Source organism: Lycorma delicatula, chromosome 10, assembly GCF_047948215.1.
Source record: "Lycorma delicatula isolate Av1 chromosome 10, ASM4794821v1, whole genome shotgun sequence".
Classification (NCBI taxonomy): domain Eukaryota; kingdom Metazoa; phylum Arthropoda; class Insecta; order Hemiptera; family Fulgoridae; genus Lycorma; species Lycorma delicatula.
In genome coordinates, this window is record NC_134464.1 from 78,640,007 (window position 1) to 78,653,618 (window position 13,612).

At 29.0% G+C, this 13,612-nt stretch overlaps 1 protein-coding gene across 2 annotated transcripts in view; it reads right to left on the reverse strand.

Annotated features, from left to right (window-relative positions):
* ABCB7 (ATP binding cassette subfamily B member 7) overlaps positions 1–13,477 on the reverse strand; it is a 59,127-nt gene extending 45,650 nt beyond the window's left edge. Inside the window, exon 1 of one of the 2 annotated variants that reach the window (XM_075377966.1) lies at positions 13,185–13,477. In XM_075377966.1, the coding sequence (XP_075234081.1) occupies positions 13,185–13,394 (210 nt within the window). In that variant the 5' untranslated portion in view covers positions 13,395–13,477. The remainder of the gene's footprint in view (positions 1–13,184) is intronic. The other variant, XM_075377967.1, reaches the window with a different exon arrangement.
* Positions 13,478–13,612: the final 135 nt, after the last annotated feature.

Here is a 13,612-nt window from a genome sequence, read left to right on the forward strand (position 1 = left end):
TATGTGTGTGTATTTTTTTTTATCTCTCTCTCTCTCTGTGTGTGTGTCACACAATCATGAAAAAGGGAGAATGTTCATTAACATTAAATTTTTTTTGGCACTTTAAAAGGAATGAATAGTAGAAAGATTGTCAATCATAAAAGATTTATTTTACAACAAACTATGCTAATTAAGAGCTTATTAGTTCACTAATCTAATTAAATATCATTATGGATATTATTTAATAAATAAAAGTAAAAAATCAAGTCTTAATTTTAAAATAGTGGTGATTGTCATTACATTTAATAACAACAAAAAAATAGATGATATGCTACAAAAACCTACAAATGAAAAAGAAATTAGTACTGGCTCAAAGATCAACTTGGGAATGACTTAATAAACTTTCTTTTATGACAAAAAACAATCTGGAATGCTTTCTGAATAACTGTTTTAAACTGCCTCTAATAATCTAAAATTATTCAAAAATTATAAAAGCAATTGTCATTTAATAATTAAACTAATTTAAATGGGGACTGAGATTACTGATTGTCTCATAAAAATATCTCTATTTTCAGCATAAGAGAAGAAATAATTGGATATATACATACTATATATGTAATAAATTACACATTTTTATTGAAATACAAATACATGAAAGTAAACTAAGAAATTAGTTTTTAAAATAAACTCAAAGTTAAAGCACCACTTTAAATACAATAATTTACAGTTTAATACACTGTAATATTCAAAACCATAACCTCCTTGCCGTCAACTCATTTAGTCAATGTTGAATAAATTCAAAAACGTTACAATAATAACAGCATTTGCATTAAAGTGCAGATTTCAAACTATTAAAAATCATTTCAGTGGTGTGTTAATTTTCAACTAAGAATTTATTTTTAACAAAAATCATACGCTCAACTCATCTAACACATACGCGCGCGCGCGCGTATAAAACGAGTGTTTCAAAAATGATGCAACCCTAAGATTAAGAAGGTAGAAATCACGAATAGGTCAATTTTACTTCTCCGTACATGTCAGTTGTCAAAACTGTACTCAAGATTAGCGGCTTGTAACAGTTGAGATCGTTCTTTTGTGCTGTACCAGTATAAATTCGTCTCTACTGTGTTAAATATGTCGTTTTCCAAGGACGAACGTGTTTATTATGGACTTATTACGCGTATAAATCTTAAGAATGAATGAAAGACGAGTTTCTGATAAAATTTCCCAATTCTTCAGTTCCTAATAACTCAACAATATCGCGTATTTTGTAAGACTAGGAGTGTACATTACCGGAAGGCCACAGGTCGATCGTCACTGTTAACAACAGAAGTAGTTCTGGAGGATGTGAAAGAACGTACGTTTGACTCGCTCACCCAGAAAATCGCTCAGAAAGTTATCTTCACAGATTGGGCTTTCACTATCTACAGCTTTCAGGGCTACTAAAAAATTACAGATCATATGCTTATCGCATCGGTGTCGTTCAAGAACTTAAAGTAAACCACGGAAAGCGTTTACAGTATTGACATCGGTTTTGTTCTCTTGATAACGGTATTGAAATTTTGGATCGGATTTATTTTAACGACGAGGCACGGTTTCACTTGGATGGCTACATTAACAGCCGAATATGGAGCGTTGAAAATCCTCAGGCGTTTCATGAACGACCGTTGCACAACGTATGGTGTTCGGTGTGAGATCTCTCGGCGTCGTGTAATAGGGCCTTTATTTTTTGAGAACCTGTAGACGGCGTGGTTACTTAATCGAACAGTTCATTGTCATGTTAGATTTACACATGAATGTCGGTTCCAGTAGGATAACACAACGTGTCATACTGCTAATTAAACGCTGGATATGTTACAGGAATTTTTTGGCCATCGTTTCATATCAGAAGGGTTGTGGCCTCCAAAATTCCCAGATCTTACACCAGCAGACTTTTTCCTTTGGGAGTATTTATAAAGTGTAGTTTTTAAAAACAATCCTCATACGCTTAACGAACTGAAGGCTAACACTGAAAGTAATATTTCAAACATTACGAAAAGTGGCTGTAAATGTTATGAAACGTGTACGACCTGCATCGGGACCACCGGAAATAATTTTGATCATCTATTGTAAAGATATTAAATGTAATTTGAATATTGTGATAAAGTATTTTATTAACAATATTTTTGTAATAAATTCACGTCGTCAAACAAAGGGGTTGTGTCCTTTTTGAAACACCGTTACAATAAAATGGCAATTTCACAAGCAATGAAGTTCATTTGAGAAGCAATTATTGCTAGTTGAAAACTTTCGCCAAAATGTACAAAAATGATTGCAGTCACACTTTAAATTTTACGTTACATTTTAGAATTCAGTAGGTAATATATAATTAGTATTATATCTAACTGAAATATTTAATTTAATATATCTTCTAAAATCAAAAAGAAAAACTTCTCAAAAATCGCTCACAAAAAAATAAAAATCTAGGATATCAACAGTCAAACTATCATCAATAGACACACAGGAATTTAAAAAAATAAAAGATATTGTATTTATGTATCTTTTCTTCTATAAACATAGATAGAAATCTAAGAAATGTTTGATTTGTTTTTGGTGGCAAATTAACAATAGATTTTTATTTATTTAAAAAAAAAAAAAAATGAGAAAAAGTATGATCACCTGACCAAGGTGTTTGTCGGGTAACATTAAGAACTAAGCAAAATATTTATTTTACCGTACGAAGGACAGGTAACCAGCTGTAACTACAATTTTTAAGGTGGGGACTGACTATTCTGAAACCCGCATACTTCAGATCACTCAATGTTTCGAGTCTTATGCTGAACTTACTGTTCTAAAGAAATTACAAAACACTGGTAGTTTTATAAATTCAACAGGCTTTAATAGTATTAATCTCACAAGCATGAGGATAATGAATGAAGTGGGGGTCTAGCAGCTAGATAGGAGGGGCAAGCGAAGTGAGCCCTGGCCAGCTAGTATTTTAATAAAAATATAGTGAATTAATAAAATATTAAACATAAATCAATACATTAATAAAAATAAAATTTTAATGCGACCAAACAAACAACCATTAGATAACCTTTTATATACAATTATTTCTATCTACAATATAAAAGACTTTCTTTAAAAATTTCTTCACGTAGTTCATTATTGAATTTTTATTATTAATATTCTCTTTTATATTCATTTACTTTTTTAAGTTTTGTTTCCATATTTACATTTACTTCATCTGTATATCTACTGATGATTATGACAATCATTTTACATGAAGTTTTAGATTTATTTTATTTTAAAAGATTCTTGAGCATTTACTTTTTACAATCTAGCATAGCTTATTATTTATATAAAATACACTAATATATAATTCATATCTTATTATAAAAGATAAGAATACAATCAAAATAGAAAATATTAAAAAATATTTTTACAGAAGATATTTTGATAATGAATTATGACAACTAATCAAAATATTCTGATATTCTTTAAATAAATCAATTCCAATCTTTACACTATTACACAAAGTATCAGAATCAACATTTCCAACAGCGTTTTCCATTCTTTCGATTTCATTATTTAAATCGGTTTTCTTATTATTAACTAAAATAATACCGACTTTAGAAATTTCATTCAATTCATTTTCATTAAAATCGCTCGAAAAGACTTTTAGCTGTATTGTTTTAGGTTGAACTGTATCGGGTAACAAAAGAATAAAAATAACAACTTTAGCGCTCCAAGAAAGTCCTTCGACGTGTAAGTATAAATTACTTAAAAAGTCATGATTTTTTAAAAATTTATATTTTTTACCGGTCGAATTATTACAGTCGGGATAAGTTTTTAAAACCGCATTACAAATATTTTCAAACGTTACCGAAATACTATCGTTATGGTTAGAAGGTAAAATAAAACCGTATTCGAGAAATAATTTTAAATTAGAATGCGAACCGTAATTAATAAAAACTTGTTCGTTTTTATTAAATGGTACTAAAGTCTTTATTTGATACGAGTTATCGCTCGAATCGACGTACGCTTTAACTTTAGCGATATTCGAATGATTAAACATATCCAAATAAGGAGCCATGGCTAAACAATTTTTATCAGATAAATTAATACTATGGTTTGAATTTTGTTCTGGAGACATGTAGACAGCGCGAGAATTTATAATAAACCACGCCCATAAAAAATCATCTAAACGAAATATATCACAAAATTTATCACCACAATGCGAACAAATATCAGTATCGTTTAAAATACTAATGAAACCTTCATATAGTTCAATAACCGATTTCTTTAATGTTATTATAGTTTCGCTAAGATATTCAGGAAATATTTTTACTTGCTCTAAAGGGCAAAATATTGGGCTATCGATCGACAACGGTAATGATTCTATATACCTATTCCAAAATGCCTTAGTTCCTATATGTTTCTGCCACATTATAAATACAGTAATAACTTGTTGAGTAGTAAAAGTTTTCTCACGACAATTAAATATCGAACCGATACTCGAATTTGACACAGTTTCAACAGTAATTAACAATTCACCAGGTATTTTAACAATAATATCGTCACAAACGATATCTTGTTTAGCCATTAATCCTCGTCCGGTATGTGGAAATATTGCAGGTACAATATTACAGGTAGGTTTCCAACGATTACAAGACATCCACTGTATTAGCGGTAAAAATCCACCGTCACCTTTTCCCAAACGGTAGCCACGATTTTCATCACAAACTGAGAATTTCCTTCGACGTCTTCTCCTATATGTCCTTCCCATTACTTTCAAGTGCGTTTCAATTCATTCGGTCGAATGGAACGGAATAATCTGAAATGCGAGGTTATAATGTCTATACCTCACAATGCCAAAAAAATTCTTTTCACAAAAAAAAATCAATAAGAAAAGTATAAATAAAATTAGACGGTAAAATTTACTTTTCAATATTTAGTCACATTCATAATAACAAATTCAACTAAAAAAGAGAACATCAACGGTTCTTTAGGCATTTGCAGACAAACAATTTTACTTCCCTTCAATCTATAAGGCACTCATTTTGTTAATAAGAGAATAAAACTAAAAGGTCAATGCCGTTGAATACTTAATAGTTACACCAATATCTTTTGTTTATTTTAACCGTACTATAAACAAAACAAAGATGGTATTATTTTTCAAAGAAGATCAAAAAGTTAAGCATTTCATAAAACAAATCCACTAACACTGCCAACCACCGATATTTTATACAAGCACAAAAAAAATCTACATCATTATGTACTGTAACATAATGAAATGTAATAAATGAGCACACACAATTCAAATACAACATACTTTTTCTACAAAATTCTAACTATATGTCTGCCCAACTAAAACTAATATCAATAAATCAGGTAACATCAGACTGATAGCAGCAGTACTAGAACAAGAGAACTGAAAATATTTTTAAGTCATTAAAAATGTTGTATTTATTAATCAGATATAGTTTATCCCTTCAAACTAATAATAATCATCACTAACCACAGTGACCAAAAAGAGTTAAAATAACTTTTTGAAAATCTGGAACATTAAAATAATGGAAACAGAAGTAATCCATTTCAATCAAACAAATGTTTTTAAATTTTACTGCGTCACTGTTTTTGATTTTGATGATATTTGGTATAAGACTACACTTCATTTACACTTATACATATCATCCTCATTCATCCTCTGAAGTATTATCTGAAAGGTAATTGCCGGCGGCTAAACAAGAAAAAGAAAGAAAGATGGTAAAAATCTAAATATTTTACAGCAGTAAGTACTTTTCATGATGTTTAAAGAGATTAAAATTTATTAGGTTACTCAACGGGGTTGCCGAGTAATGAAGCCATCAAAACCACTAAAAACACCGTTCCTTCTAACCGTGAACAATGTATCCACAAAATTCACAGCATGTATCTTTCAGATATTAATGTAAGCCTACTAAACAAAATGTTCTGATATGTCTATAATGAGATAGCTTATATTCCAGATAGTGTGCTACTTAAAGTATGACTCGTATACACAAACTCATGTTTAAATATGAAAGGGAATAGACATGCATGAACATGTATGTTTGCGTAACCTGAATGTATTGCAGAAGGCTCAGTTAGTGTTTTGATTTCAATGTGGTATGCTGTATTGTTGCTAGTGTTAATACTGTGGTTAGGTAATGTACAATTGTTTATAAAGTAATTTTATTAGCAGTGAACTTCTCTTTTATGAGATACCTTTTATTTTTAATTTTAATTATATAAATTTTTATTTTAGCTGTAAAGAAACTGGGATAAGACAAAGTGAGGTGCAATTGGTAGTTTTATAATTTATACTAACTGAATTGTTATTGTAAAAACCCTTGCATTTTATAAAAAACGGATTATGGTGTGTTCAATTGGCATTCACACTGAAACAGCATGTCACAAATTGACTTACAATAGATCTTAGGCATTACACAATACTTTAGAGTTTACTGAACAGCAAATAACATTGATATCTTAAAGAAGTGGATGTACTGATACAATAAATTTCTGTACTTTTCATAAACCGAATATTTAGATAAATATTTTCATATTAATGGGAAAAGTTGCTCTGAGTCATTTAGCTGTCACACCAAACCGGTTAAGAAATCTCTGAGAAATATCTTTGGCACTTTCAATAAGCAATCCAAATTTAAAATTAATTCCAGGCAGAGCACTGTTTACAAAATGCTTAAACAAAATACAAAAACTACAAGATGATACAAAAAGCGAACCGGAATGTCACGATGTATTTGAGCCTCAATGTGTTATAGTCGAGTCAGTGAATAAAGCTTGTTCAGCACTTTGCATCTCCCCCGTTATGATTAAAAAATTATCGAGCAGCACAAAAGAACCAATTTTAAAATATAAAGTCACAAAAATAGCAGTCAGTTACCAGTAAAATAAAGGATTCCTTTGATTTAAATATTTCCACAGAAGAAACAGTTTAGTACCAGCAATTTATGCTAATTTAGGTATGAAATATGAAGAATTAATTATTAAAATAAAGGATAAAATGAAATCAGTTACATCAACCCAGGAAAAAATTAATATTTTAAGTTTATTACTAAACAGCTAGTGCAATCAAAAAAATTAAAATGAGTTTAGTGGTAGTATTTAGCCTGTCAATTCAAACAATTAGTTAAAACAAGTGGAATTTTGCCGCAAAAAGAAACACAGTCATGTAAATGATGAAAATGTGTTCGGATTTTTACCAGAATGATGAGCACAGCCAAATGATATCAGAAAAGAAGGATTGTTTCTCTGTAAGACAAGCTGGCGGGAAGAAAATTAATATTCAAAAAAGCTTGTCTTATGTAACTTAAAAGAATTATACACAGCCTTAGAAAAACATAATCTAAAAATTGGTTTTTCAAAATTTGCTGATTTAAGATCTAAATTTTGTGTTCTGGCCGGTGGATCAGATACTCGCTCTGTCTCTGTGTGTCTGTATCTGTCTGTCTGTCTCTGTGTCTGATTATTATCTACTTTCAACCGTGGTATGTGATACAGAAAATGAAACATGCATACTGTCACAGTGTGGAAAATGTCCAGGCACTAATAAAGTGCTCAGATTATTGCAAGAGTTGCAACGATTTTGATTTTGAAATTACCTTCAAACAGTGGGTTTCTGTTGACCATTGTGAACTAACTATTCAAATTCTTCTATTTCAAGAGTACTTAGATAAACTTACTGAAAATTTAAGTATTCTAAAAAGGTATCATTTTGTTGTAAAGAAAGAAGCTAATTTCCTCAACATTAAAAAGGAAAACTTGTTGGAGGGTGAATGTATTGTAATGGGAGATTTCTCTAAAATTTTCCTTTTGTGGTACAGGATGAAGTCGTCATATCATTGGTCAATAACTTATGCCACGCACATCCATTTCTCATATATTTTAAAAAAGAAGGAAAATTACAAAGCCAAAGCTCCTGTGTGATTAGTGATTACTTATAGCACAATACTACAACGTCCTTCTGCTTCCAAAAGCAACTTATAAATAAAGTAAAAACACTGGTACCACTAGTTAACAATTTTTTAATTTTTCTGATTGCAATTCAATATAAAAACAAAAAAAATTCATAAATTTGTGCTACCATCAAGATGATTTTGAAATCGCAGGTGAATGGCATTTTTTGCCTCATACCATGGAAAAGGACCATGTGTTGGTATTGGTAGACCTGTAAAAAGGACTGTAACTAAATCAAGCCTTCAAATGATAGTCAACAATCAAATTGTTACACCTTCTGAAATATTCAATTATTGCAAAGACAATATTAAAAATATGACATTTATTTTCTGCTCGAATAAAGATGTTCAAGTGACTGAAGAATAAATACCTCAGTTCTTGTAATCAGGTAATCACAACAGTCCCAGAAACAAGAACCTTTCACAGTTATGTTCCAACAAGTCAGAGATGTATTCTGAAAGTCCAAGCGACCTCTGAATCAGAATTATTTACTTTAGTATCGGTACACAAGGACATTAGTGTTTCTGATTGCTTTATACGTAAAAATTATGTCTGCCGTGTATTCGATGGCAAGCGGTGGTTAGGCGAAGTCACTGAAGTCAAAATACATTAGAATGAAGAGGAATATCAAATACACTTTTCTCATTTTCAGGGTATTTCATTCAAGAAATCATTGAGGGATAATCAAACATGAGTTCAACTGGAAAATATTTTAAAGATTCTCACGCCTACAGAGCTTTTTCTATCAACAACTGGAAGAAGACATAACATTACACCAAAGATGAATGAGGACTTATCAGTTCTACTCAATAAAAAAAAATGGCAGAAGCACTAAGTTATGTTAGTTAAATTTGTTATCAAAAAGTGCAAGATTGATAACTTCCATTAGCAGGAGTAAAACTAAGTAATAGTGAATTGAACAACTTGTTAATATAGTTGAATTGTTTATCATTCTGTAACTGACTGTTTATTAATTATCAATATATTTATTCTAATGAATTTAGTTGTAATTTTTATAATTAGCAGGAGTAAAACTAAGTAATAGTGAATTGAACAACTTGTTAATATAGTTGAATTGTTTATCATTCTGTAACTGACTGTTTATTAATTAACAATATATTTATTCTAATGAATTTAGTTGTAATTTTTATAATCTGAAAGAAATACATAACATCAGTATTTTTTAATACGTTTTTTACGGTTAGAAGAAACAGTGTTTTTAGTGGTTTTGTTGGCTTCATTACTCATCAACCCCTTTGAGTAACAAAATACATTTTATATGGTTTTAAAGTACATAAAACATACTTACTGCTGTAAAAATTTCAGATTTTTGCCACCTGTCCCACACATGGTTTTTGGGCCCCAAAAATGAGACATTTTCAAAATATTACGATTTGGCGGCTTTTTTTTAATGAAGGTCACTCGGTAACAGTCCAATTTTTTTTTTATAAGTACTACTAGTACCTAAGAGTTATAAGGTAAAAAACAGGCCTGTTACCCTAAGCCCTTCATTATTTATTTTGGGTTCAAAATTTAAAAAAACAACTTGTAAATGTAACTTCAGAAAACATTACAAGATATAGTTATGTAACAAAATGAATTTTGAGTACACTAACATGAAGTTCCATCTTTACTGTTTCCAAAACACCCTTTTTGACCTCTATCCAGTGCAAAATAAGAATGTTACAGCTCATGGAATAATGACGAAAATGGCTGTTTTTAACTGTTGACTAGTTAGAAAATAGTCTATTACTCAAGAAAAAAAATTTTTTTAAATATAAAAAAATATTTTTTGGCCACTACAAGGTGGGTAATTATCATATACCAAATATCATCAAAATCCAAAATAGTGATGCACTGATCATTTGTTGAATTAAAATGGAATATCCCAGCAAAGATTCTTAGAAAGGTAATAGTGTAAGGAATTTTAAGTTTCTAATATATGAACTCTTCTGACAAGTAACTATTTAAAGGATTCATATAAACAAAGTCTAAAAAGTATTCAAGAATAAACAAATGTAAAACTTAAAATTAACACTGAATTCACAATCCCCATGTATTTATCTGCACTAAATGAATGAAATGGTCAATGGAAAATGCTGATAAAAGATTAACTAAGCGATCTACTTACTAATATACTAAGAGATACCAAACGGTTTTACTAAACTGCCATTTCTTAGGAAAAAAAAAATTAATTGTTGTTTCACTGTGATACAAACTATTTTTTTTCTGCCCAACAGTAATACTGCATAGCTAAACATGTTGAATCACCAAACAGAGCTGTAAGATCACTCTAATAAACATTAAGTTAACAAAAACAATTGAAGTGAATAAGCAGCCATTTGCTGTTTGCTGAGAACAGGTGATTTCTCCACCTGCTATAAGGAATAGCAGGCATATCAATATTAAACACACTAAAATAACTGCTAAGATCAAATTGTTTCAAAAACTGTATAAATCTTATACATGAAAATACTATAATATTAAAGTGTAGAATAAAAGGGTTATAAATCTTGTGATAAAGTGATACACTGTATTTGCTAGCATCTATCGAAACATCCTGCAGCCTGCAATCAATGCGTTGAGAAAAATATTAAAATGAAACTGTTGTTTTTAAATACAAAAGAACTTTAGCAATGTAATGGAAAAATGAGTCATGAACATTAATAGATTAACTGTTTTCTCCCCAACAATTTGTACAAAGTTTTTTTTTTTAATGAACAGTTAGTTTTCATTAGGCAGAAACAACAGAAACCCCACCTCTTCATAGCTATAAGATGTTAACTATTATAATAAAAAATATATTAAGCACAAAACTGTGTTCTTAAATAACTTATCTTTTTTTGTTTCTAAACAGTAAAAGTAAACAAAACAAAAAAATATTAGTGTTAACTATTAAATAATTAAGGGCATTTATTTTTTAGTTTTATTCACTTATTAACATAATGGAGGGCCTTATAGATGGAAGTTTAATGAAGGGATGTTGGAGAAGAAAGGGGCATAAAATAGTTTGTCTCCAAATCCCTAAAAAACTGTTGATTTTCTTTTTTAGTTGAATTTATTACTGTTTATGTAACTAAATACAGAAAAGTAAATTTTGTGGTTTATTTTTATTTATATTTTTCTTAAAAATATAAATAAATAATCTGGTATGTTTTTCGCCATAATGGTTGATGATGAAAATTATTTACTTTAAAGAGATAAACAATATCAGATTAATAATCTTAAATAATAACTTTGTACTTAATAATAGCTATTTTAACAAAAACTAAAAGCACAGTAAAAATAAACAATTCATTCTATCTTCATAAAAAAACTACATCTACATCAAGATGAGAAAATAAGATATTCATACAAATAGATATTTTGGTACTTATGTATTTGCCTGTCGACCATAACCATAATGAGTCTGCAAATTTTAAAATACTTGAAAGTTACACGATAATTAACATATTTTACATATTAAAAATATCATTATTGTTTATAAATAGAGATATAAATTAACCAAACTTAACCTATTGCTCGCTAACCTCAACTAATTAACAGTAATGTTTTGATTATTTAAACAATTTATTATTTAAATACTTAAACATTAGTGTGTTAATTAGTCATGGTTAGCAAGTGAAGCCAAGTGTAGGTTAAGTTTGGTTAAATTATATTTATAAAATAAATAAATATAAATGGTTATAAAAATGGTAATATAATGGGTGAATTAACAATAACCCAAAAGTTTGCAATTTATTGGTCAACGGACTAATACGTAAGTACTGATGATATTTTATTCAAAGATCAATTAGAGAAATGAAAGAAGATAAAATATATTTTTAAAAAATATCAATTTAAAGTATTAAAATAATATGAGTTGTTAAACAATTATTTATAATGAATCTTTAATTGATAATTGTTTCTTTAATGGTAATTCAAAAATTAAATAATCCATTTATCATGAAAATTGATAGTATTTGAATTTTAAAATACTTACCTGTTAACCTTAAAAATTAATTAAGGTTAACCTTAAAAATTAATTAAGGTTAACAACCAAAAGGTCTAAGAAGCTTAGGTTACCCGATGAAGAAATGAGAGAAACAATGTACACAAAATGTATATAAGGTTTTGTACTCTTAATACTGAATAATTCATAACAAAGTAGCCACGTTTAATAAAGAAAAATGTGAAAACCTTTCTCAAAATATATGAAAAAAAGTAATATATGGAGTGTTTCATCACCAGCAGCTTCTGGCATACAGCAGGCTATTATATATTTGAATATATAATTTCATTAAAGCAGAAAATATAAAATTTCAGCATAAAATGCTTTTTATGTCATTTGGAAATTTTCTTATGAGAATTACATTGTTAATATATGCAATTTCTTTCTCTCCTTTCCCTTTCATACAGAAGGGACAAGGAGAACGCCCTTTTTATTAATTTTGTTCTATTAGGACCTTTGGACCCTGTATTTAATTGAATGACTTGGGCAGTCCGTGTCCTTATTTCTGTTACAGTACCCTAGCATTGTAGTCATCCCAATAATTCCTAAATGTCTTGTTACCAGATTAAGATTTTTATTTGTTTCTGAATTTATTTAAATATAAATACATCCAATAAATGTAAGTCTTCTTATTTTCAATATTTATAATAAATTGATTTTTTCACAAAGTCCCAAAAATAATTTTTTTTTTTAAACTATGTTATACAGAAAAGTGTTAAATGACTGTATTACTGAAATAGGATTTCACCGACCACCAAACCTTATTTATTAACAGTAACCATAAGGGATGAAATATTGAAATACAATAAATATACATAATATTTTTATAAAAATGATAAACAGCAGTTGTTTTATTTTCCAGATACGCATCTAAAAATCTGAGCACTAATTTTTCAGAAGAAAAACTGAGCTGCAAATGTTCTTAATATAAAATAAAAAACGGCAATGGAAAAAATTATTTTACGATTGTAAAATAAATATAAATGGATAAAGGAATTAGCATAAACGCAAAAGTTTCATATACAATAAAACTGAACAAACTACTCCTGTTAGAAAAAAATGGTTAATGAATTTCACGTCTGATAATGTAACTGGACTGATAATATAACCTCAATTCTAAAAAAAAACAAGCATAAAATAAATAAAAAAAACCACTATATTGGTCAAATAAATGATAAGGGAATCGTTATAAGCAACATTTTGCAAAAAACTAATAATTTAGTAAACATACCTTTATGTAGCACGTTGACCTTTGAAAATGTCTCAGACCAATATTGCAAATACTTTTATAATTTACGTTAACATTTTTCATAATAACACCATAACTGCAATTTAAACTGTATACACTACGAGCAGAATGCGGATATTTCTTTGACACACATGTAGTATTTATTTTTCTGAAATGTCTAACTGCCGAATCGTTCATCCGCAAAGCAGCCATAATTTGAACAGCTGAAGAAGACCATAAGAGATGAGGTATTCAAAACATACTCGATGATGCAAGATCTGTAAATTCATAATTTGATTGTCGGAGGTCAGAGGATTCGCTAATACTACTGTCTGATAACCTATACATTTAAAATGTACTATATCATCAAAGTTCACTAGATCTGCCCTCAAAGCTAATTTTAGTTTCTTATAACATGTTTCTTCTTGTAG